This window comes from Pollicipes pollicipes, unplaced genomic scaffold (assembly GCF_011947565.3).
Source record: "Pollicipes pollicipes isolate AB1234 unplaced genomic scaffold, Ppol_2.1 Scaffold_3087;HRSCAF=3621_pilon_pilon_pilon, whole genome shotgun sequence".
Classification (NCBI taxonomy): Eukaryota; Metazoa; Arthropoda; class Thecostraca; order Pollicipedomorpha; family Pollicipedidae; genus Pollicipes; species Pollicipes pollicipes.
Genome location: NW_023596225.1, coordinates 16,056,388 through 16,080,679, shown reverse-complemented (window position 1 = coordinate 16,080,679; position 24,292 = coordinate 16,056,388). Strand labels below are relative to the sequence as shown.

Sequence of the window (24,292 nt, the reverse complement as noted above, 5' to 3'; positions counted from 1 at the left end):
GGCGTGGATCAGCAACAGCACGAGGCGAGCCCGTCGGTGACCAGATGACGGCGTGGATCAGCAACAGCACGAGGCGAGCACCACACAGAGTAACGAAGTCACAGCAGCTGCTGAGGGTGAACTCCTCACCGCTCGGTGTCTGCACGCGGCCCGTTCCACTTCCCTCCGCAGGTCACCCGGGCCAACGCCGCGAAATGTGAGCCGTACACACGCAAACACTCAATGAAAGGCCGACCCGTGAGGCCGGATGCTCACGGCGCCGCCGAAATTGACCCGTAAAGCCGGCTGGTTCTCTTCTCCCGTGACCAATAAATGAGCCCAATCACTCGGCGGGCAGTGCACTGCAGCACGGCCCGGCCCGTCGTGAGCGGCGGAGAGGAGGCACTCCACTCCAACACACGACCGAGCGCGGCTGGCACAGCCAGCTGCTGAACCTGGCGTGCCTTGAGCACTTCAGCTAACCAGGACAGACCAGACCCGCGTGAGTTTGCCCAGAACAGCAGACAGCATGGTTTTGGCGTTTTATTACTGCAAGAAAACGAGCGCTGCATAATATAAACCCTAAGCTACCGTTTTTCTTTGCCTCCAGCTAAACAATCGGCCTCCAATATGCCAGGAGACACGGTTTATCAACGTTATAAAAACATCAACAACGTTATAAAGTTGCCAGGCAAACGTTGGTTCTGTTCTTAACGTCCACGTTTTAAGCTGAGTTGATGGTCATGACACGCGGACGGAAAGTATCCACTCGTGACCGTTTGAGAACAGAAACAATGTTCGCCTACTAACGCTGTTTTCCCAGTACCTTCGGATCTACTGAAGGTTTATCGTCGTTGGCATATGAATACCAAATTCATAAAATGAACGTTGCATGAGATGAAGCATTTGTCACTGACACAAAAAGACGTTGCCCTTGATATCTACCTGACCGGTGTTTCGTCCAATCGCGGCGCCACAGGTGCTTTTGGGCTCAAACTTGCCCAACGCTTACGCCCTTAAATAAATCTGCATCACAAAAGTGGAGATGAGCAGTACCTTAAAAACTACAAGCGCAAGGACACTGATTAACAATGACACGTGACAAGCGCGGCTTCGGAATGTCGACTATCTGATGGTTAAACTGGATCTAAAACGCATACAAACGGTCACGATCACTCGCACAGCGCACGGGAATGTAAGGCGGACAATGGACGGCGGTCACACCAAACACTGCTACGGCGACGCCTCACGCTCAGAAGGCAGTCAGAACCAGAGGACGGACGCGGCCGCTGAGGCGAGCCGGGCCGGAGTACGACGGACGGGCAACACTTCCGGTGCGCAGACAGCACGCCCGCCGGCACAAAACGCCTGACACACGACGCTTCAAACAGAAGATGAGCTGGTTTGTAACAGAGATGTCCCGTCTCTTGAGGAAGCGGAGTCACGCGCTCCGCGCGACGCCCGCGGAAATGACGTCGACTACGCGCTGGACGGGGGTGGGCAACAGCTTCAGGCACGGCGTCGGCGCTCCAGCCGGGCCGCTCACATGGACGGAACGGATGTACGTCATCACAAGGGTCCGGCGCCGGCGCACTCCACGGCGCGAGATTGGCGCGAGATTCGGCCGATCGGCGCCCACACAGGGGCGGATCGCGCGTGCCGGCTCAGACGGCGCCGGTGGCGCGCAGCCAGGCCAGGCCGGCGGCCAGCGGCACCAGCACGTGCAGCACCGCCTGGGAGGGTATCGCCGCGTGCGAGAGCTGTCCGCTGTACCTGATCTGGTGCGTGGGGCCGCGCAGGACGTCCGGGTCACCTGCCGGCGACCGGGGGCCGTCACAGGTCAGCTCGACACACACAGCCCAAGGACAGGGCGCGATGTCTTGCGCCGTCTAAGCTGGCAGTCCATTCGAATACAACAAAGCAGCAAGATTAGCAATATCACGAGTACAAGTCCTGGGACGCCGGCAGCAACCGCCCCAGGAAAGTTGGGGCCTCCCCGGGTCCGACCCACGGCTGCACGACGCCGGACGGTTCCGGCCACCAGTCCGACGCGACGCTCCCCCCCCCCCCCCCATCCGAATCCATCCTCTTGGGACTCCTCTCGCTGATAGCCCGCCTTGGAGCTCGCCACTCGTCCACCTGGAGCACGCAGGCCAGGACCCTACCGCAAGAGACCGCCACTCGCCCTTGTGGAGCTCATAGCCCAGCGTCTCTCCCTGAAGACCTTCAAACACCACCCTCCTGCCCTCGAAACAGCCCATTCACAAGTTCATCCACTCAACCATCAAAATTCCTTTCCTCAGCCTCCGCACCCCTCCGGCACTGGTCTGGGGCCGCGGCCCGGGACCGCCAGACCCGTGCGACAGCCTTCCTGCGACACTCACCCATCTGGAACTCCCAAGCGGGCGAGCTCATCTTGCCGTCGCCGCCGGCGCTGAAGGCCAGCACGCGCAGCTTGTACCGGCCGGCCGGCTCCAGGTTTTCGATGCGCGCCCGCAGCGCGTTGCCGAGCTCCACGATGGTGTCGTTGGCGTCAGAGATATCCTGGTCTTGCTCCCAGACGCGCACCTGTCGCACCCAGCCAGCCGTCAACGCCGGCCGCGAGCGAGGGGGCCAGGGTCAGGGCGGGAAGGGACGAGTGACGGGCGCGCCGCGGGGGCGCGCCCCGGTGGGGGCGGGGGCGGGGGGGGCCGGGAGGCGGGCGCGAGGCCGGGGCACGCCGGGGTCAGGACAGGGGCAAGAGGGACTGGGTGAAGGGCGCGCGGCTGGGTCAGGGTAGGGGCAGGAGGGGTAGGGCGACGGGCGCCGTCGGGGCACGCACGGGCCCCAGGGTCAAGGCAGGGCAGGGCCCCGGGCCCAGGGTAGCGGCGGCAGGTGTAGGACGCGGTCCGGGCCGCGCCTGCGCGGGAGGACGACCGGGGGAGACGTGAGACAGTGAACTCATCAGATCCGTCGCCGATCTGACCGTTCCTCGGCGCACGGGTCAGACCAACAGTCGACGCAGCAGGCGACATCGCCTCTACAACCCTGGTCCGGGGGAGCTCGTGTCGGCACGGTTCGTGGGTTAGCTGCCTTGCACAGACGAGTGGGAGACGGCACGAAAACATTTGCAGACCAAAGTGGACGACGTGGTGACAAGTGCAACATACTGCAACATTTCACGTACAAAAATGTGCCCGGCGGCATCGGACACCTGACACGCCAGCCCCCAGCTGGACAGGGAGGCCAATAAGCCGCGGCGCTGCCGCTCGACGCCGCAGCGAGCCAGGACCCGTGACCGCAGCGGCTCACATCTGGTACCGCACGCCGCGCCACACCCCCGCGACCGACAGAGGCGTTCCGCGAACCCCTTTTCAGCGACGTCCCGCCCGGGTCCACCAGCTAGATATCGACATGGACGAGAACTCGGCGGGTGCCGTTGAGTTGAAGGAAATCAAACGGCACGCCACTGGCGGCTGTCAGACCGAGCGGGGCCACGCAGACGACACTGGGTCACGACACAGGTACATGACCCAGACGGCATGAGTGACACAGGTAGGCCCGGCTGCCACACCGACCAATGTTGTGCACAGTCGCACCGCATTGATTATGGCGTCTCGTCACACTGGGAGCGAAGCAGCGCCATAGAGGCCTCAACCCATCAAACTGCAACCACACTGCTCACGCGCACCCAAGCTTGAACCAATCGCTCTTTACCGTCGCCAAATGTCCGCGCACATTGGCTTCCTTCAGCTGCAGGGGATCAGAAAACAACCAAGGACAACACCAAGAACGACGAGACCAAAATTTTGGCGGGGCGCGGCGGCCGAACCCACTCCACGCAGCGGACGCGCGGCGGCAAGCCCGCCACTTTCTCCGCGTTCGGGACCACTGCCGCGTAAGTCCCCGGCCGAGCGGTGATGAGCTAGTGCCCGCGTGTAGCAGCAGCAGCACCACACACGGATACCGGGGGGAGCTCAGTCCAGCTACTATCACTAGTGACAGCGTGGACTGCGGCTAGCGGACGTCGGAGACCGCTGCCAACGCTGGGCGCGCTCAGGCCACACAGCTCCCAGTCATTATGCATGAGGACAATCAGGAGTCATCGAATGAATCGCAATGTCCCAACTGTCGATAACTAACTGGGACTCGCACGAGACAAAATATACATCAAATCATCGCGAAGCGGAATTCGTTCGAAAACACGACTTACGTTACCCACGTGTAGGGCACGAATGAAAAACTACATATTTTCTATCATTATTATGCTCATTTCGGTTGTAAGGCGCTCCGGCCAACCTGGCCATATGGCGCCCATTGATATATATATATATATATATATATATATATATATATATATATATATATATATATATATTCTAAAACTGCTATACTGGTACACGGAGGCGGCGCGGTGCGGGCCGTACCTTGAAGCCCTTGAGAGGCTCCTCGTTGACACCCGGCGACGCGATGCGCCAGGTGACCTCGACTGTGCGCGGGTTGATGCCATCCACCCGGACGGCCGTGGGCGGGTTCAGCGGCGCGTTCTTGTAGGTCCGCTCTGGAACGGGCGGCACGCACGGTCAGCGCCCCGCTCCCGGCGGCGGCGGCGGCGGCGACGGCGAGACAGGGGCCGCGCCACGCGGCCGAAAAGTCGGCCGCGGCGACGGCAGGCGACGCGGAGACGTGACTGGTTTGAGTGAGCCTCCCCTGCTTCCCAATGACCGGGGCGTTTCACGCAGCACACAGCACCGCTAAGCTCACACACGGCGGCTCAGCATCTGACACGTCCTGCAGGCCCCTCCAACCCCAACAAGCCAGTGCAAGGCTACAGGACGCCGGACGGGGGCGGCCGGCGGGCGGCGCCGGTCCAGACAGCGGCGGCCCGACGGCGGGCGGACCACTCACCGAGGAATCGCTCGCTCTCCTGGCCGGAGCCGGCCGAGTTGTAGGCCATGACGCGCACGTAGTACTCGGTGAAGGGCTGCAGGCCGACCACCAGCGCCCACGGATCCAGCGACGACTTGAGCAGGATCAGCGAGTCGGTCGCCTCGTCGGCGTCGCGCGGCCAGTACTTCACCTGGCGGGCAGCGAGGCGACGCCGAGTCAGGCAGTGAGGCGACGCCCGGTCGAGCGCGGCTGCCCGCCACCCATCCGGAACACTTACTGCATCTGCCTCGACGGCCGACGCGACACACAAACGCGGTGGATCTGCGAGGCCCCCAAACAGACGACAGCAGCTCCTGACCGCATTGACGTCGGTGCACAACCGCAACGGCGCGCGCGTAACTGCGAGCCACCGCGTGCTCAGTCCTCAGCCTCTCAGTCGTCCGCTGATGAAGATCCAGCCTCAGCCGCGGCGCAAGACGCGATCCCCACACACGCACAAACATCGCTTCTCCTGAAAGCGAACGGTTACTGGCGCGAACACAGCGGGCGGTGTGGATCGCTGGCGCGCCGCGGGGCCACGCTCCACTCACCCTGTGCCCGAGCAGACGCCCACGGAGGCCCTCGCGCGTGTGCTCGATCGGCTTCCAAGTACAGTTGAGCGCCGTCGAGTTGTAGGCCTTGGCGGCCACCTCTGTCGGCACGGCCTGCGGCATGCCCTCGGCGCTGTAGATGATGTACTCCTCCGATATGGGCCCGGCGCCCAGCGAGTTGAAGGCCTGCGGGCGGGGCGTGGCGTCAGGCGGCGATTACCGGCGCCGCGACTGAGTGATTGGTGTTTGAAGGAAATGTTTCATATTTGAAAATATTGAAGCAAGCATCAGATGTGGCGAAACAGACTTATTTATAAAAGCTGGTATAGCTTTTAGGTGGAAAAGGCTGCTCTAGACAGCACAATTCTCAGTTTAGTAAATATATTCCTCAATGCGTCATGGTTTGATCACGTCATCGTGCCTTGCACAACATTGATTTAGAGCCAATTGACGGCCATTACATCTGGAAATCATGCTCGCGAGCGCCAGATATGAACGCCTCGATAATTATATTGTTCTCGGCCTTATCGCCGCATGGCTTATGAAACGGCAGGATTTGAATGACGTTATCATGGCGTCATGAATGCTAACGTGCCTGAACTACTCTCCCCGACATACCTTCCCCATTTTCGCGGGCGTGTAGCTCAGATACTAGAGGGACTTAGGTCCTAAGAAGAGCGGATTGTGAACAGCGCCGAAAGGTCGTCAAGCCGGCTAATTCAAGTTCAAAACCGCACATAAATGTGCAACACCCCTTTTAAGGGTGCGCCGACAGCTGGGGTTGCTTTGCACCTACTCATTATGACAGGTGGGGTTATGAACGGATTGTCAATGGAGACGACGATTAAGCCCTGGAGACGAGTTCAACACGCAGATACCTTGTCACACTCGAACATGCGTTGGTCACCGAAATTACGTACAGGTGTGTCACAGCGCAGCGGACAAACAAAGCGGCACGCTAGTTGGTTCGGGTTTTGGAACAGGCACGTGATGTAAGCTCAGGTTACAACGAGCAGTGTATGTTTTTCCGAGTGGAAAAACTGCTTTCCCCAAGCACCTGGTAACGTACCACACAAGAACCTGGACGCATCACAAGAGTCGTGCCCAATCCCTCAGTACGCACGTCCTGACCGGCGCTCTCACCTGGACCTTGACCTTGTACTGGCTGTAGAAGTACTTCCGTTGGATGCCGACCACGTACTGCCCGATGTTGCCGTACTCCTTCAGAACCCTCTCGTTGTAGTCGATCTCCTTGTCGATCTCGTGGCGCATCCAGAACACCTTGTAGTAGACGCCGGGCGCGTTCCGGTACCGCTCCGTCAGCGGCTGGCGACGCGGCACCGGGCGGTGAGCGAACCCGCCCGACACATGCCGGCGACCACGGCGCCGCGGCTCCCGCCAGCGTGCCGTGTCACCAGCCGACCATCTCGTCACGAGACGGACGGGTGACGGAGAGGGCGGCCGACGGCACAGCCTACGCGATGCGAGCTAACGGCAGGCGGTCTGGATAGTCAGAAATGATTCTGGGCCGTTGAGTATTTCAACTGGGACACGCTCAAATACGCTGACCTCGTCTCCGAGTGTCACGTCCATCCACGACTTCAAACTGAAACCCTCCGAGCTGGCGCGCTCCAATGTGAAAACGTTCCGTCTAACTTCACTCGCATTCATACTGAACAAGGCAAATGGCCGGCCGGCTCGCGTCCAGCCGACGGCGCGCCGCTCACCTTCCACTTGATGGTGAGGTCGCCGATCTTGCCGCCGCCGCCGTGGATCTGGATGGGCGCCGTGAACGGCCGCGCCGCGTCCGTGTTGTAGCGCGGCGACGCCGGCGACGGCGGCCCGTAGCCGAGCGGGTTGGCGGCCGCCACGCGGAACTCGTACCACGAGTACGGCACCAGCAGGTCGGGGAACACGTAGTGGCGCGTGTCCGAGGTGGAGAGGCCGATCCGCTCCACGGTGATGTCTGCCGGCACGCGCGCGGCCCGGTCAGGCGCCGGCGCACGGCCCACCGACGGCAGCGGTTAGCCGACGACCGACACGCCAACAGCGTGCCATCAAAGAAGATTGTCCCGATCAGGCACCGCCTGGCGGCCAAACGACCAGCAGGTGCGCGACGCACGTGAACTTTCCCTCAGTACCCTCACAGTGCGTGACGTTTTCGCTGCCCCGCGCTGGCACCCACGCTACGTAACAAATCCGACCAGAGACCACTGCCGCCGCGTACAACCGAGTCCCCCCCCCCCCCCCCTCCCCCTTCTCAGCGGCCTCGCGCCGCAGCCGGGCCGGCGACTCACTCTCGGCTATTGTGAACCAGGTGGCGTTCCAGTTGGTGCGCGCCTGGATGCGGTACATGCTGATGGTGCGGCCGTTGTCAGCGAAGTCCTGCCACTCGAGGCGGCCCGAGGTGGCGTTCAGATCAAACGCCTGCACACCGCCTGCAAGGCCGAGCGCCAACCAAGCGGGGTCAGTCGCGGACACGGACACCAGGCGGGGCGGCACGGTGACGCCCGTCCCTGCTCCGGACATTCACCACCAGAGATTCAAGACGCGCACACCAAACAATCCCCCGAGCACAGGTCCCGAAGTCCCCCGGCTGGGCGCGGCATCTGCAGCCAGCCGCGATCGGAGCGCCGCTGCGCGCTCGCGTCCCGCTCGCCGGCAGTCGGCCGCGTCCTCGACGCGCGCGCCGCACGTACCGGGCGCCCCCGGCGGTCCGCTGATGGTGAGCTTGGTCTCGGCCGAGATCTCGCCCACGGCCGTCTTGGCGATGCAGCGATACGTGCCGCGCTCCTCCAGCGACACGTTGCGGATCTGCAGGTAGCCGCGCTGGCGGATCTGCGGCGCAGAGATGGCGCGTCACGACGGCGCCACGCGGCCGCACGGCGGTGATGCCTGCCCGGAGGCGCGGGGACACCCCGTCGTCGGACGTTAAAGCCGGCTGTGGGGGTGACTTCGCGACGCGCGCAGTCACCCCGTCACCCATTCAAGCGCGTCGATCAGATCCGGGTGAACGTACGGCTAAGATCACCACGTGAAGCGATTCGGCTCCGTCTGGAGTGACTGTGATGCTCTCAGAAGTGACCAGTTTGAAATGGAGCCCTGACCTTGCAATTAGAGTACATTAATAAGCTAAGCTTCGCCCACGCCGATGAATAACTCGATGCCATTTTGGACATCGGGGCACCGAAGCAAACCCTGCCCCACGCCACCACCCTCAACTGATCCACGGCCGTGTGTAGCGCGGCAGACCCTCGGCCTTTCCTCCGGATCAGCCGGCGCCGCGCGCTCGCTCACTCTGAAGTAGGGCGTGTCCGTCTCGTTGTAGTTGATGACGAGGCCGTTGTGGGTCCACACGTAGGCCAGGTCGAGGTTCGGCTCGGCCTCGGCCCGGCACCGAATGGTCACCACGTCGTCCACCACCTTCACCATCTCCAGATCGGGGCGCTCGACCAGGACCGGCGCCGCTGGGGACGGGCGGCGCGCGTCAGCGGGCCGCACGCGCTGCTCGACCGCGGCGGGGCCGCACGCGCTGCCAACGCAGCGTGAAAGAGGAACTAAACAGGTGAATGAGTGGCACGTGTAGCACGGGTGGACGGAGCGCGCGAGACCGGTGCGCGGGGCCACACGGCGCGGCGGCGACCAGCAGAGTACTGACCGAGCACACGCAGTCGGCCAGAGCTGGAGTCCTTGCCGTAGCGGTTGGACGCCACGCACGTGTAGGTGCCCTCGTCGTCGATGCCGACCGGGTCCAGCTGGAGGTAGCCGTTCGGCAGCACGCGGCGCCGACCGGCTGAGGCTGCCGGCACCGAGACACCGGTACAATGTACGGCTGCGTCACAGGGCATGCTGGCGCACAGGCACGGCCGAGCCGCCACGGGCCTGCACAGGGCGGGCTGGCGTGCTGGCCGCCACGCTAAAACACAGCCTGGCAGACTGGTCCCAGTCAGGCCGACACACAGAAGGGGTCGGCTTTCACCACACACGCTGCAACGCATACTGAACATAGGTGTCACGGTAGGCAAGGCTTGGCAGACTTGTCACAGGACAGGCCGAGCCAAACTGAGCAGATGTCATTGGGCATAGCATAGGGCCATAGGGCTGTACCAATCAAAAGCGCCAGTCTGTTGTCCGCACAGCACGAAATGACGGACCACGGAGACAAGAAAATAGCAGTAATATTCCACGCTTACGTACTACGTGTGATTTTCCATGGGAAGCAAATCCCACCAAAAGTGATTGCCAAGCACCGCATGTCACCCGCAGCCTGTCGTTGGCCCAATCGCGCCAGCTCATCACGTTACTTGACACGGACCGTCGGCATCTCACCCATCACGCAGCATCACGGGGCCAACCGCGCTCACGGGCAGCCGTGAGAAAGGAATCCGACCCTCGACAGATGGCAGCACCCCTGACAGCGCCGCCGTCCGCCACCCGGGCCTCGGGTCGCAGGCAGCACCGAGCCGACTCGCTCCCACCGGCGCTGAGAGTCCCACGGCCCCCGGGCCTGCGCCAGCCCTGACCCCGGGCCGCAGGCAGCATCGAGCTGACCCGCTCCCACCGGCGCTGAGAGCCCCACGGCCCCCGGAGCTGCACCGGCCCGCTGCGCCACCCACCCGGGTTGGAAGTCGAGCCGATTGGCCGGCCGTTCAGCTGCCACTCGATCTTGGGCCGCGGCGCCGCCTCCGGGTCGCAGGCGATGGTGTGGTTCAGGCCCTGGCCCGAGAACATGAGCCGCTCGAGCGGCTGCTTGGCGAACGTGGGCCGGAACGCCAGCACGCGCAGCTGCCCCGACGAGTAGGTGCTGCCCAGCTGGTTGGTGGCGCGGCACTGGTACATCGCCTGGTCCGTATCCGTCACGTTCTTGATCGACAGCAGGCTGTCCTGCACCTGGATGCGTGGATCCCGCTCGAAGTCCTGCGGGCGGCCGGCCGGGCGCGTGAGGCGTGAGCGAGAGCGCGCGCGGCGCGCTGAGGGGCACCCCATGGCCCCGGCGGCTGGGCTCGGGTGTAATCCGGCCGATGCCGGTTGGCTACGCGGGTGGCGCTGCGCTCCGTGACTCGTTTAATGGCGCTGTTCCCTCCCGGCGGTGATGGCGACACGGGCGTGAAGCAAATGCGGGGAGACGGTTAAGCTACGCAAAGCAAGCGTCGTGTCGACAACATTCTACGTGCACTTATCAAGCGCCTTGTGTTTGTGGGCGGCAGGATCGCACGTAGGTGTATTGGCAGGCTAAAGAACTTAATAATATCTGCCACGTTGCGGCTGCATGTTTGAAAAGCATCACGTCAAAATGAGACATAGATAGCGTTTCACAGCCGGACGACCAACGAAACCCGGACCATTCACACGGTTTTATACGCGCCAAATGAGAACCGACTGAACCAAATCAGTAGCAAAACTGAGGTGAACCGCTACAACAAACACGCCGTTTAACTCCGAGCCCGTCTGCTGAGTCGCGAGCCGGTGACGCGCCCGCTCCAGTGTACCCGCCGCCGCTGGCTCCGCCTGCGTGGCGCCTACCTTAGGGTCGAGCACGACGCCGTTCCTGAGCCAGGCGTAGGTGACCTCCGGTATGCCGAACGCCTCGCACGTCCACGTCAGCTCGATGCCCTCGTTGATGTGCTGGTCCTCGAGCGGGATGGTGAAGCGCGGTTTGGCTGCCGACGGAGGCGTGCGCGTCAGGCGCGCCGGTCCCGGCGAGGGGCCGGAGGAGGCCGGCCGCACGCGCCGCCGCTGTGACGGCGCCCCGATGCTGCACAGCGCCGGCGCGTGAACGTGACGCCGTGTCAGCGGCGTCTCACCACGGAGGGACAAGCAAAGGCACTAACCGGACACTTGCCTGCCCTGCGGGGCTTCCTGAGCGGACACCAGAAGACAGCTGACGCCTGATGAGCCACCGCCGGACGCGACACGGCCGCTCAGTCCCCACCCGCCGCCGGCGTGCGGCCGCCCCGACCCCACTCACCCTGGATGCTGAGCGTGACGGACGACTCGGACGAGACCTTGCTGTTGCTGGCGCGGCAGACGTACTCGCCCTCGTCCTCGACGCGCACCTCGTTCAGCGTGAGCACGCGGTCGTAGTTGGAGAGGCGCGCCGAGCGCGGCAGCTCTCCGCCGCGCCGCGTCCAGTTGTAGTGCGGCACCGGGTAGCCGAAGGCCACGCACTCCAGCCGCACCGGCGCGCCCTCGCGCGGCGCCTCCGGGAACGACTTGGGGAAGTTGTGCGCGAACCGCAGCTGCTGAAAGTTGGCTGCCGGCACGACGGGCGCCGTCTCAGAGCCGGTGGCACGGCCGCGACGCGGATGTGACGATGGGGAGGGTAGAAACCTGTCTGGTGTCTACTCGTATGCTCGCATGAGGACGTTTCAAATCATGCTAACACCGAGAGGGCTCTTCAAGTCAAGGTCAAATACAGTTGCGCATTGATGGCCCAGAATCGAACCGACAATCATGCCCTGCCATTCGTTATGTTAAAACACACAGCATTGCCATGGTGGGATCCCTTCTCCAGGTCAACCCGAACTAAGGACCTGCCTTTGCCATGCGTCACCTCAAAGCACGCACTCTGAGCATCGCCACGATTGACTCCTCCCAGCCGTCTCGACACTAAAGGTGCGGCGATCCAAGCCCTATCGAACACCGCCTGCGACACCAGTCAGAGCGCTCAGAGCGGGCGCCACTCCGCCAGCAGCAGCGCCGGGAACATCCGCATCCACTCACAGTGCGACCTCACGTCCAGCCTGAACTTGGGCCCGATCTTGCCGTTCTCCGAGATGGTGGACTTGACGTTGCACATGTAATCCGCCTCGTCCATCGTCTCCAGCGACGAGAAGTAGAGGTGGCCGTCGTGGGACACGAACACCCGGTGGTCCTCGTCGACGAAGTTGGGGAAGTAGTCGCGGACCCACAGGAAGTGCACGTCTGCACCGCGCCAAAAGACGGGCCGATCAGTCACGCTCACGCGTCACAGGATGGTCGACAGATACGGCGCATGCGCACAGCGAGCACGTGGTAACATCATCCGCAGCAACGGCTGTACAGATTGGCCGGTGGATGTTAGCGACAAGGTGGTGCATGCCTGCTATTGATTGCTAACGGAGATGACACAGCTCTGCCCCGTAACACTCCAATACAAGCCACATTTCACCCGTTCCATCACACCTTGGGGACCCCCGCGTGACCAAAAATCGCGTCACATTTTGCGAAATAGGGATGAGAGGGATGCTGCCCCAGCCACACACATGCTTGTACTTGCGATTGCACAAGCATCTACGTTCTATTACATATGTGCAAATTAATGCACAACAGATGCAAGAGCACATCTACATTGCCAGACAGTGCATCTGATGATCATTACATTTGGGCTTTAGGACGCGCCAACTGCACAGTGCACCTGGTAAACTGTGTTGAACTGCCAGTTCAGAGCTGACAGCCTGGGCCCGCAAAACAACGGTGCTTGTGTTGTACCCTGGTGGTCTCGTGCTCAGTGCGTAAGGTGACGAGCCCCGACTATCCAAGCTGCCACACTGTGCCCACTGCTGGCCGTCCAAGCAGCGTGCAAGGTATCAAGCTCTGGCATCCACACTTACTACCGCCGTACGGCACACTCAACACCAAGCTGTTATGTGACCACAGCGTCAATACTCCGCACCTGGCTCCCCGAAAGCTGACGATGGAAACCAAATCAGCAAAGCGTCACACCCACACCCACACCCACCCACCCACACACACACCCACACACACATCATATCTCATTGACCGCACCATATCTCATCACATTCCATTGCGAGCACCTGCATCTGCCCCCAGCGGCGACATGGCACGCCCAGCCCAGGAACGACACCAGTCACCCCCCCCCCCCCCCTCCCTTACACCCCCAGATGTCTCACTCACCAGGGAAGTGCTGCGGCGGGTCGCAGTAGATGGCCTTGCCGAAGTTCATGTTGCCCACCTCGTTGGAACGCTTCTGGTTGAACTCGCCGATGTGGCCGAAGGAGAGCTGCACACTCTCCGACATGATGGTGCCGAACTTGTTGGAGGCGCGGCAGTGGTACTTGCCGCGGTCAGTCACCTGCGGAGGGCGGCGACGTCGGCGTCACGGCCTCCGGCAGCGTCACGCGGCATCGACTGCAACGCTTGTCGCGTCCGGGTCCCAACGTCTGCGGGCCATCTCCCGCGATCCGAACAGTACCAGTAACTGCGCCTCCATCAGCGCCGGCCGCGCCATGCAGTTAGGTTGGTTGCAACGGGCCAACGGCAGCCTTGTGAAACGGAATTCATGGCGATACGGACGTTCCCGCCACAACAACACGCATCTAAACACGGCCTCCGATCCCACGTCGGTTGTCCCTGTACCCAGTGAAATATACACGAGGTGAAAACCATTCCGCGTGCTTCATCGAACAGCGCGCTTCTTCGCGGCCCAGCCGTGTCGGACGTAGAGGACAGACACCGGCGAGCCACCCAGCCGGCGGCGCCCTGGCCGGCGACGCCCACCTGCTCGGGCTCGGAGATCATGAGCACGCCGCCGCTGATGGTGACGCGACCCTCCTTCAGCGGGTCCACCTTATTGTAGATGACCTTGTCGTCCATGTACACCTCTGCGTACCACTCGTACGTGGGGTACGGGTACGCGTCCGCCAGACACCTGCCAGTGGGAGGGGGCGCTCGGTGCACGGTCTCGTGCTGGCAATGCACGTGATGCGTACACAACCGCCGCACTTTGACAGCTGTTAGGGGACGGGCGCGGGGCCATCATCACAACCGCAGATAATCGGCACAAACCGAGCGCTGCAACCGCCCGAAGCAGTGTTGGAAACATCAACGTTTCCTGGTATAATGCGTACCAGAAGATTTTGTAGCCTAGGATTGTGACTGGGTACAATACAATATTTTGTACTCCATCAAGATGCAACAAAAACAACTTTAGGAAAAACTCATTTTACCTCTCTGCTTCAAGACAAAATGGAACCAGAAGGTGCAACGGCTTGGGATTCGCTGTTTCCATCATGAACCATGTATTAATACCTTCAAGAGCACAGATTCTGCACCTACCGACTTAGATGCCCAATAGCAAGCAGCCTGTGTTGCCACCTAGCTGTACGACAAATCACGTACGGAAATGTGAAAAATGAAGTGTGAATGTTGAATAAAATCGCCTTTGAACATTGCCCAAAAATGAGACACGAGTAGCAGAATCGCACCGGTCTGTCAATAAGCAACGCTCTCACTTCCTACCCCCTATGCAGACCAGCTCAAAATTGAACATGATTTAACGTACCATTAACGACGAATCGCTTTAATTGCCACGGGCGGAACGAAAGGTGACAAAAAAACTGCACATCCAAACATCTACACGCGCTGTCTTGATAAACTGGTTCGGAGTGCTGCCTGTCTATTATTACGCTGGGACGTGCCGGGCCTCGTGCTTTTTTCCGGGAGTTGAAAGGTGAAGGGGCATGAAAAGGTGTTGCCGTTTTCAAAGCCAGTTACCAGGTGGAGCGTGAGTAGCGTGATCGTAGTCGAGCGTGAGTAGGTGGCCGTCTGTGGCACATTCACTGGCATTCTTTTGCGTTCCATTTTCCGTGGTCAGCTCCAAACTTATTTCGCGAAACTCCGCACCCTCAATGGGTGACTGGTTGGTACAATTGACTGGCAATCGTTGGAAAATCCCACAAAATGCTTACTATTTGCAGCAATACTTTGGGCGGAAAAACTTGCCTAGATCCATGGTATGGTAAGCTTTTTCACAGATCGCTCATATATATATATATATATATATATATATATATATATATATATATATATATATATATATATATATAATAGACATGCATATGTGTTTTATGTCATGAAGTCTGGGACTGTGTTGTTTCAGTGTGTCATGTTTGATACTGACATTTTCTTTCACTTCAAGTGTTTTTACATGACTTGCTGTACATGAAAAGTGGCGCTTCCGTTAAACACTGCACACTGTACTGCAATCTCCCAAAGGTATAAAAAATGTAATGACTCACAGAGCCTGGAAAACTTTGTACTCCACTTTGGAAAATTTGCACTCCGTTACTAGGAAATTTTTCGGAACTTCCAACACTGCTCCGGAGACTTCCGAAGCCACGCTCGCCAACACCGCGCGCTCTCCCGAGGCGACCGGCCGCCATGGCGGCGGCGGCGCGGCGGACTGACTTGATGGAGACGTCGTTGACGGTGGCCCGGGTGCTGATGTCGAAGACGGCCGGCTTGGGCTGCAGCACCATGGTGGGACCGCGCGGCACCAGCCGCCGCTCCATCGCCGGCCGGCCGTACGTGTGGTCGCGTTCGCCCACGTCAATCGAGTTCAGGTCGGCCAGCTTGATCTCGCAGATGTAGAGCAGCCGATCGGAGCCGGACACCTTCAGCAGGCCCCACTGGTTCGACGTCTCCGAATAGCTGGCGGCGGCGGCGCGCGTCAAGGCGGCGTCCGGCCAGACGTCTGTCGCGACAGCGTCGACAGGCAGTGAACGGGGTCTGAGCGACCGGTCTGCCGCCGGCAGCACAGCTGCCAGCCAAAATGCCCGGCAAGTCGGCGGCAATACCGGCGAGATCAGGATCAGCAGCTATCGCAGAACCCGCCACCGGCCCGAAGCCCCGGGAGCGGGGCGGTGGTGGCGAACGCATTATCAGTAACAACGCAGGAGCCGCATGGGTGAACAGCAGCGACACCAACGATTATCGAATCCGTGGTAATTACAGTCAGTACAAAGTCAGTGCGAGTCAGTACAAAACCGTTGATACGAGCCATCAGAAATGACGCGGTCCGCGGCATTATTATTAAGTCAAGTTTCCAATCCACTCACCGACAAATTTCAGCACAGGTCTGGACCCAACACACGCCATCAGCAGTGTCCACCAAACACAACATTACCAAGACAGCACCCTCCGGTAGCATAGTGACACGCAACGGGTTGAGTGAATGGTCGACTAAGTGATGAAACAAAGCACCCTGCTGTGTTGAAAACATACTGCTAAACTCGCAAACCGCGGTCCACAGGCCAGCAGCGCCGGTCTACAACACTCGAAACGAGTTCACAGGCTGTATGTGTGCCGTTCCCGCCAGCACAAGCACATGGCGGATGCTGACGCACATGCGGGCTCACCACCACAGCACACCCCTCCCCCCGCCCCTCCCACGTGGGCCCGGCCACCCGCTGACCTGTACGCGGCGAAGTTTCTGTCGGTGATGCCCTCCTGGTCGGGCAGAAATGCGGCGTCGAGGCCCTGCAGCGGTGTGTTGTCCGGCTCGTTGGTCCACAGGTTGGACGTCTGCTGGCGCGCGCCCATGTACCTGCGGCGGCGGGGACACGGGTCACGCAGGGAGTCCAGGGCGCGGTCGGCTTCTCTGCGCGACCCATGCACCTAGTGGGAGAACAATATGGGCTGAGATGATGAGGCGATAATGTCAGAGAGCCACTGTGTTTTAGAGGGTCGTCTCAAACGGCGGGGACAGTCAAGCGTCCTTGTGCGAGTCACTCGCCCAGGGGTGAATGACTCGCAAATCCCACGAAATGGGACTAAGTAGTAGATATGTATGGCGCATCTGACTGCTGAAGATCACGGAGAATGAAACAGACCTCAATTAAATCTTAGGCCAGACTGATCTACTGTCCTGGGCACCAGAATGAAAGCAATGCCAATATTTAGTCAACTGCAGCGGCCCAGGTCTCTCAAGATCATTCACCGGGAGCACTCGGAGTTGGAGTCAGCCAACAGCCAGTCATACTGAACACAAGCTTACCATACTCTGTGCTGCGGGTCGTGAGTGCGCAGCCAGTTGACAACAAAGGCATGCTCTTCCATCGTGCTGAGGCTCATCAGGTCGGCGGCAAACACCTACAGCAGCCGCATTTGGCACGTTTCCAACAGGCAGTATCTTTGTTCAGCTTAATGACACGCTAAGGACGCAACTCGGCAAAGCAGGGCCTCACTACTGCACGTTTCAAAACACAATGCCATGATCCTCGGCTGCTTAAGGAAAACACAGCATACATGGATGATGTCTGCTACTCCGTAGACCATGCAAGTACTCAATACACTAAAAGTCCATGAACTAATTTAACATGGCCCTTTACAAACCCTGTCAACTACTCCATAGTACCAGCAAGCAACCTATATCATACAATCCCCAAACAATGACTCAAAGTTGCTGAGCAGCCCACTGACCCGGAATAATCACTTACTTGGCACGCATCCCTGGCATCATCCCGGTCTTTCAGTGGACTTCGAAAGAAGCGGTAGCAGGACTTGTCGTACTCGACCCAGTTTTTTCGGCAGGTGGGGTCATAGCGGGTGAGCTGCGAGTAGCAGAGCCCCAGCAGAGGCGCCAATACCAGCCACTTCAGCATCCCACCCTGCAAGCACAGCGTCACATGACAATCTGATCATTGAATCAAAATACCCCTCTTTCCCTGTTCAGCAGCCAGAGGCATACTGGTACAGGAGTGTTCACACATCAACTTCGCAATTCAGAAGTGCCCCACTGCTATTCACACCAATGCAGGGTTATTTCCTGGCTTCCAGGTATTGGTTGCCACAGTTTGGGCCATGTGATCCTATTCCATCAAATCAAGGCACTTGCAATGGTTTATATTTTGGGTGGCTTCACCAGCATACTGCAAGCATGCATACATTCTGGGTACTTATTACAAACAGAGGACTTGACCTGTTCAGTGCAGTTTTCATCACCAATCACATTATTTCAATAACAGCATGTGGTCTATGATGCTGGTTTCCAAGGAGTTGACGTCGACTCTGTTTTGGTTGCCCACTGGCACCCTTACATGTTTGTCAGCATTGACATCTCCTAATGAATGGTAAATGGTATAACCACCTGCATGCTGCCATTTGTTTCACATCTTTCCCTGCCCTGGTTGCCAAATCTGACAATCCTTATAACTTCCACTTAAACAGGTGGACGCATGGATTGCATTCGACACTAGTGACAGGGTAAAGTCATCAACCCATGTCTCTGGAGATATTATTACCCTTTTTACTCTACATCTGAAACAATTTCCTGCATTAAAGCCACTTGGGTTGTGACCTATATTTGGATTGGCTTTGACCAGTGGTCTATGTCAATAAAATGTTTAAAAAAACATTTTCAAATTGCAATGCTGCAGGCAGAACTACACATGGTAAAACATCTTGTGTAGTGTACCAAGGCCACAATGATTAGACTTAATATACCACCCAACAAGGCCGGACAGAAATTTTATCTATTTTGCAGCTCTAATCATATTCAGTTGGCAAAATTTGTTAACAAAAGCTGCCATGAGCAGCAACTGGCCAAAACTGGCCCAAATATTACACAAGATATTGAAATTAAGTAGAACCAAATATAATGACATAAACCTAATGCGTGTGGCCAGCACCAAGATAACTAAACCACTAGAACTAAAGTATAAAACCCAAACACTGCTAGATGCATAAGTGATATTGGTATACCGAACCTGTCATACCTATCAACACATGAAAACCTAGAGCAATATTGGTTCATGCTAAATCTAGCAGAATTCACCATTTTGTTTGCTCTGATAAATAGTTTGGAAGTATGTATGCTTGCCTTTCCATCATCACGTGACTCTACATGCTGGCATTGTTGATCACAGCACTCTTTAACTAAGGGCATTTCGCCCAGCATTGAGCGGGGTGTGGTCAAATCTGCCTCCGCCTGTACAATACTTGTGATAACTCAAAAGCTTCTTGAGATATCAATGTGCAAGATTCAGTGGCTGTGAAATGAGAGTTCTACACCTAGTGCCCAAATAAAACCATGAGACTGTTATAGATTAAACATGTAATAAATTAAGCACAAGTGACACCTAAGTGCCATCAACTGTGGTGGTATTTTTACAGAGGCGCACAGCTGATAACGAATTGACACATTCCCGTGTCAAATAACAAAACATACTGATTGAAAGTACACTGAAAAATGTTTTGGTTTCAGACTCAAAATTTCAAACCATGAAAAAGGAGCCGTACATAAGACCATGAAGGATGACTGTACATTTCAAACAACTTACTACAACCATGACTGAGCTATGGCTTGAAATGAGTAACGGCACATGTTGCCGTGCTCATGTTGTCCCTGGCCCGTGACGGCGGGCGGCGGCGCTCTGCAGGGCTGCAGCAGCGCCGCCGCCCAGCGACCGGGCGGCGGAAGCCGTTCATTGGCTTCTCACACAGATCGACGACCACATGACTGGTGGGGCGGGGGGGGGGGGGGTTGAAGGGTATCAGGTTACACTGTTGGCAGGACTACAGCCGCGAAAACAACGTGAAAATCGATCCAGGCCCTTATTCACCACCAGGTCTCCCATTTGGCCTTGAGCTTAGATGGTTTATTAACGAGTAACACACTTGCTCACGTGTCTGATGCCCGTGATTTCGGAAAGCTCTACCACTTTGCATGAAGATTATTTCAATATGATGGAACTAATTCAACCAAAAGAGACATACACAACAAAGTTTCAGACATCATTTGCATGGCACCTTGCACCTTGGCTTTGGCCTGGTTGGCATGTGTAATGTTGAATGGCTTCTTATGTAACATGTTTAATCAGAGCACGATTTCATACCATGAGATGTGCTTCAAAATTAAATGTGTTGTTGAAGAGGTCAGCCATTTCAAAGAAACTTTTTCAGAATTTGATTTTAACTGGTGACCTAAATGCACACCTAGAATTCAATTTGTTGTGTGGTGTGGGATTGCATGCCCAGCACTTTTCATTGCCACTTGGATTTTTTAATTCAAGAAGAGTTCAAATCCGCACCCCTCCAGTCACTGAGGACCCTAGTCATTAACAGGTTAATATCACACTTATGGCATACATGAACTGAACTCATTGTTGGGATGCCAGTTCTACTCTGAACATCTCCCAGCTCCCAAGCAACATATATTTTGGTAGTCTGCCCTGGTCAAGGGCAAGGGTCACCAATGAGTATCTGATATCCAGTGTCACTCAAGATGACCCTGCAAGGGTTACTAATTCCACAATGGCAATCTATCAAATATGTTTAACACGGAGAGGATGACAGTGAGGGCGACAGGGTTTGGGACATGTGGCGCTTGGGCATGGTCACATAAAGTCCAGTCTACAAAGAATCCATCCACTGTGCTGTGTGCCTATGCATTATCTCTGTGCATCACACTTGTGTGTGCTGAACTGATGCCAGGCAAAATTATGCCAAATTTCCAACATCAAAAAGCATTTACTGAGCATTCTTTGCTTAACATGTTTAGAGCAACATGGATTTCAACAGCCTGGTAAAAAGCATTAATATTTTATACACCAACCAAAACCTGCAAGTCAGATATGTACAATCATCCATTGTTACCATATTCATAATTTATCTAATGTGCCTAGCCTTATTAAGAGTTAAATGTGGCCCAGTTAAAAGAACCAAACCAGAGGGGTGTCGGCTGAAAATCCCCCACTGAGGTCAAGTGGAACTGAGCATCAGCATACTGAACCTCCCGTCAGGGTGTACTTTCCTACCTAACATTAGAAAAAATCATTGTACACCATTCGTTGTGTTTGAGGCAGGACAAATCGTAAATAATCACAAAACAGGCAGATTCATGCTCTTACCTTCGAATTTTTTACAATTATGATGGCGACCTCCGAGCACCGCACATACACAGCAGCCGCGACACCGGCGCTATTACTGCGCGCGGTCACAACATTACTGCGCATGAAGCAGCAAGAACCATAAAAATGTACCGGGCCAAGATAACAAGAATCCATGAAATTTGATCCTCGACGCCAACGGGACGATGGGTTGCAGGGGAGGTCAGGTTAGGTTAGGTTAGGTTAGGTTAGGTTAGGTTAGTTAGCTTAGATTAGGTTCTGGTCTATTCTCAGTTAGGTAAGGTTAGGTTAGGTTAGGTTAGGTTAGGTTAGGTTAGGTTAGGTTAGGTTAGGTTAGGTTAGGTTAGGTTAGGTTAGGTTAGGTTAGCTTAGCTTAGGTTCTGGTCTATTCTCAGTTAGGTTAGGTTGGTTGGGTTTGGGTTGGTGGGTTGGGTGGGTTGGGTTGGGTTGGGTTGGGTGGGTTAGGTTGGGGTTGGGTTGGGTGGTTGGGTGGGTTAGGTTAGGCAAGGTTAGTTTAGGTCAGGTTAGGTCAGGTTAGGTTAGGTTACGTTACGTTACGTTAGGTTAGGTTAGGTTAGGTTAGGTTAGGCTTGGTTAGGTTAGGCTAGTTTAGGATATGTTCTCGACTATTCTGGCCTGTGTGTTTCATAAACGAACCTAAACACGATAAGAAACGATTTTGATTGATTTATTATTGTTACCTTGGTCCCATACATTTTTTATTTTATGGTTCTTGACAAGCAGAAATATTGTACTTATGTAACAACGCAGAAACAGTGCTTGGGAGTTGAGGCGGTGCGGTGCGGGCTCGCTATCGTATTTACTAAAATTTGAGGGTAGGAGCATGATTCTACCTGTTTTGAGATTATTTACGATATGTTCTGCCTTAAACACGAGGAATGGTTTACCTTGGTCCCGTACATTTTGTATAGTTCTTGGTAAGCAGAAATATTGTATTTACGCAATGGCAACACAGAAACGGCACTGGGGAGTCCAGGCGCTCGGGAGCTCCCCATCATAGTTATTGAAATTCGAAGGTAGGAGCATGATTCTACCTGTTTTGAGATTATTTACGGTATGTGCAGCCTTGAACACGACAAATGGTGTGCAATGGTTTTTTCTAACGTTAGGTAGGAAAGTACACCTACACCGAACCTCCTATTGACTTGACAAACTAAGGTTGACAAAATAAATTGAAAGTTTAAAAATGTTTTTTAATGAAGCAGTAAATCAGTCCAAAGTTATCTTTGTGCAATTGCAATGCCCTGACACATTGGTTCTCTGTGCACTTGATGACTGTGTGCCAAGACTCTGAGCAATAAGAGTTACAGAATTTGGGCCTAACATCATTTTCATGATGTTGCTGCTGTGTCAAACATGTTTGGCACAGCATATATTTTTGCCATTCCGGACCCGGGGTAAGAGGGTGTTTCATGTAGCACCACCAATGCATAAACACGGGAGTGAGGAGGGAGTATTGAGAATGGCCACACATGCTAAATGTGATTCATCGGTGGCCACACATATTCGACAATCGTGCAAACGGCAGCTTGCCACCCGAATATCCAGTCGGACAGAGCACCTAGACGAGTTCAGCTCGCACTCAAAACTTACCACACACAAACCAAATCCGGATCCAGGGAGAAACCTATAAAATTGTGGTAGAATGCGACCACAGACAGAGAGAATAAATTGGAATGTAGATACAACTAGCCTTGCACCGCAAAGCCTCGCAACGCACTCGACGCAACTTCAAGACCGTTCAAACCTACGATTCTTCCTGTAAAAACACGCCCTTCGACAAGCCCGTATAAGAGGTAAAACCGTCCGGTGATTCTCGCTTCACCACCGCTTGACCTTAATATGACGTCACTGGTGCTGAGATTTTAACGCGCGGCAGGCCGCTGGGCGCGGGACGTAATGCTAAAGGTCAAACGGAGCATCGTAACATTCGAACAGACAACAAAAAATTTAATAAAAAAGCAAACGAATATGTTGGCATAAGGTGCGTTTGGCCCGGGAACCGCTTATACACATACATAGAGCTGTATGACGAATATGGTGCCGTGTTATGCAAGCATATGCAGCACCATTAGAAGGAAAATAACGTAAAAGACTAAGGCGTGCACACGCGGATGTGATGGAAAACCCACATGTCGCTATTGGAATTATGCTGTGATACCAACCTGCAGCTGAGTGGCAATGCCCTGTGTATGCATGCTAATGGGCAAGAGATTTCCTCATAGACAAAGCATGTTCTTTGTACCGAACCCTGGAAGCGCCAGACGGAGCCGCACGCAGACAGCACGTCAGCAACCCCGGTAGTTTACCTGTCTAGACCCGCCCTTCCATCCATTGCCCCTCGCCGTGCCTGACGCCGCCGTACCTGACCCTCGGTTCTACCGACGCTGGCCCACCTTGTGCCCCTTCTTGGTCGCAGAGCGAGGAAAGTGTCAAAAATTAGGGGGGGGGGGGGGGTGCAGAGGCATTTGAGGCGTTTCTTTTCATGTAGCGATGCAGCAACATTTGCCAAATTATTTTAGTTGTCAGGACGTGGACTCCAGCCGCCAAAGCGCTGGTCCCCTTCCCCCAATAACGGAATAGTTTCTTCGCGCACGCTTGGTCCCATCGCCCGCGCACCGGCGTCCTGGCTGCTACGCAGGCGGCGGGCGGTCTCGGGCGTTGGCCCGCTCCGTTCTGTGGCTCGGGAAGGGCTGGCGTGTTGGACGGACAGTCCGGCCCACGGGCCACCAGGCCGAGCCGGCGCCGGAGTCGACAGGGCTGTGGGGTCAGTTCCCAACTCGCCTGAGTCGTTTCCTGGAAGTGTTCACGGTCGTGTGCTAGGTGCATCGGTGAGTGCGCGTTGCGCGATATCATCTTCATTTCGCATGTTGTGCTTTCGTGTGACAGCATTCCTTTTAACTGATTTGGTGTGTTTGATGCGACTGGTGCACTCACCTGGCCTCCAGCGTCGGGCATTCACATTTGGTGTGTTTGATGCGACTGGTGCACTCACCTGGCCTCCAGTGTCGGGCATTCACATTTGGTGTGTTTGATGCGACTGGTGCACTCACCTGGCCTCCAGTGTCGGGCGTCACATTTGGTGTGTTTGATGCGACTGGTGCACTCACCTGGCCTCCAGTGTCGGGCGTCACATTTGGTGGAGGGCGAAACCCTTCCAGTGTCATGCATCTCTCTCCCCAAAGTGGAGTGAAAACCTTTCTC

General features: G+C 56.5%; 1 protein-coding gene across 1 annotated transcript; it reads right to left on the bottom strand.

Moving 5' to 3' along the window:
* Positions 1-508: 508 nt before the first annotated feature.
* On the bottom strand, positions 509-22,874 carry LOC119089566 (contactin). The gene is made up of 22 exons (XM_037212314.1): positions 22,682-22,874; positions 17,657-17,827; positions 17,215-17,309; positions 16,633-16,764; positions 15,627-15,869; positions 13,938-14,088; positions 13,335-13,512; positions 12,162-12,362; positions 11,407-11,691; positions 10,962-11,098; positions 10,055-10,355; positions 9,097-9,237; positions 8,736-8,905; positions 8,138-8,276; positions 7,736-7,876; positions 7,166-7,404; positions 6,582-6,764; positions 5,439-5,624; positions 4,867-5,038; positions 4,386-4,519; positions 2,364-2,547; positions 509-1,792 (listed from the first exon to the last, which is right to left on the bottom strand). Exons 2-22 carry the CDS (start codon positions 17,819-17,821, stop codon positions 1,644-1,646), a joined length of 3,726 nt encoding a protein of 1,241 aa, XP_037068209.1. The 5' UTR covers positions 17,822-17,827; positions 22,682-22,874; the 3' UTR covers positions 509-1,643.
* Positions 22,875-24,292: the final 1,418 nt, after the last annotated feature.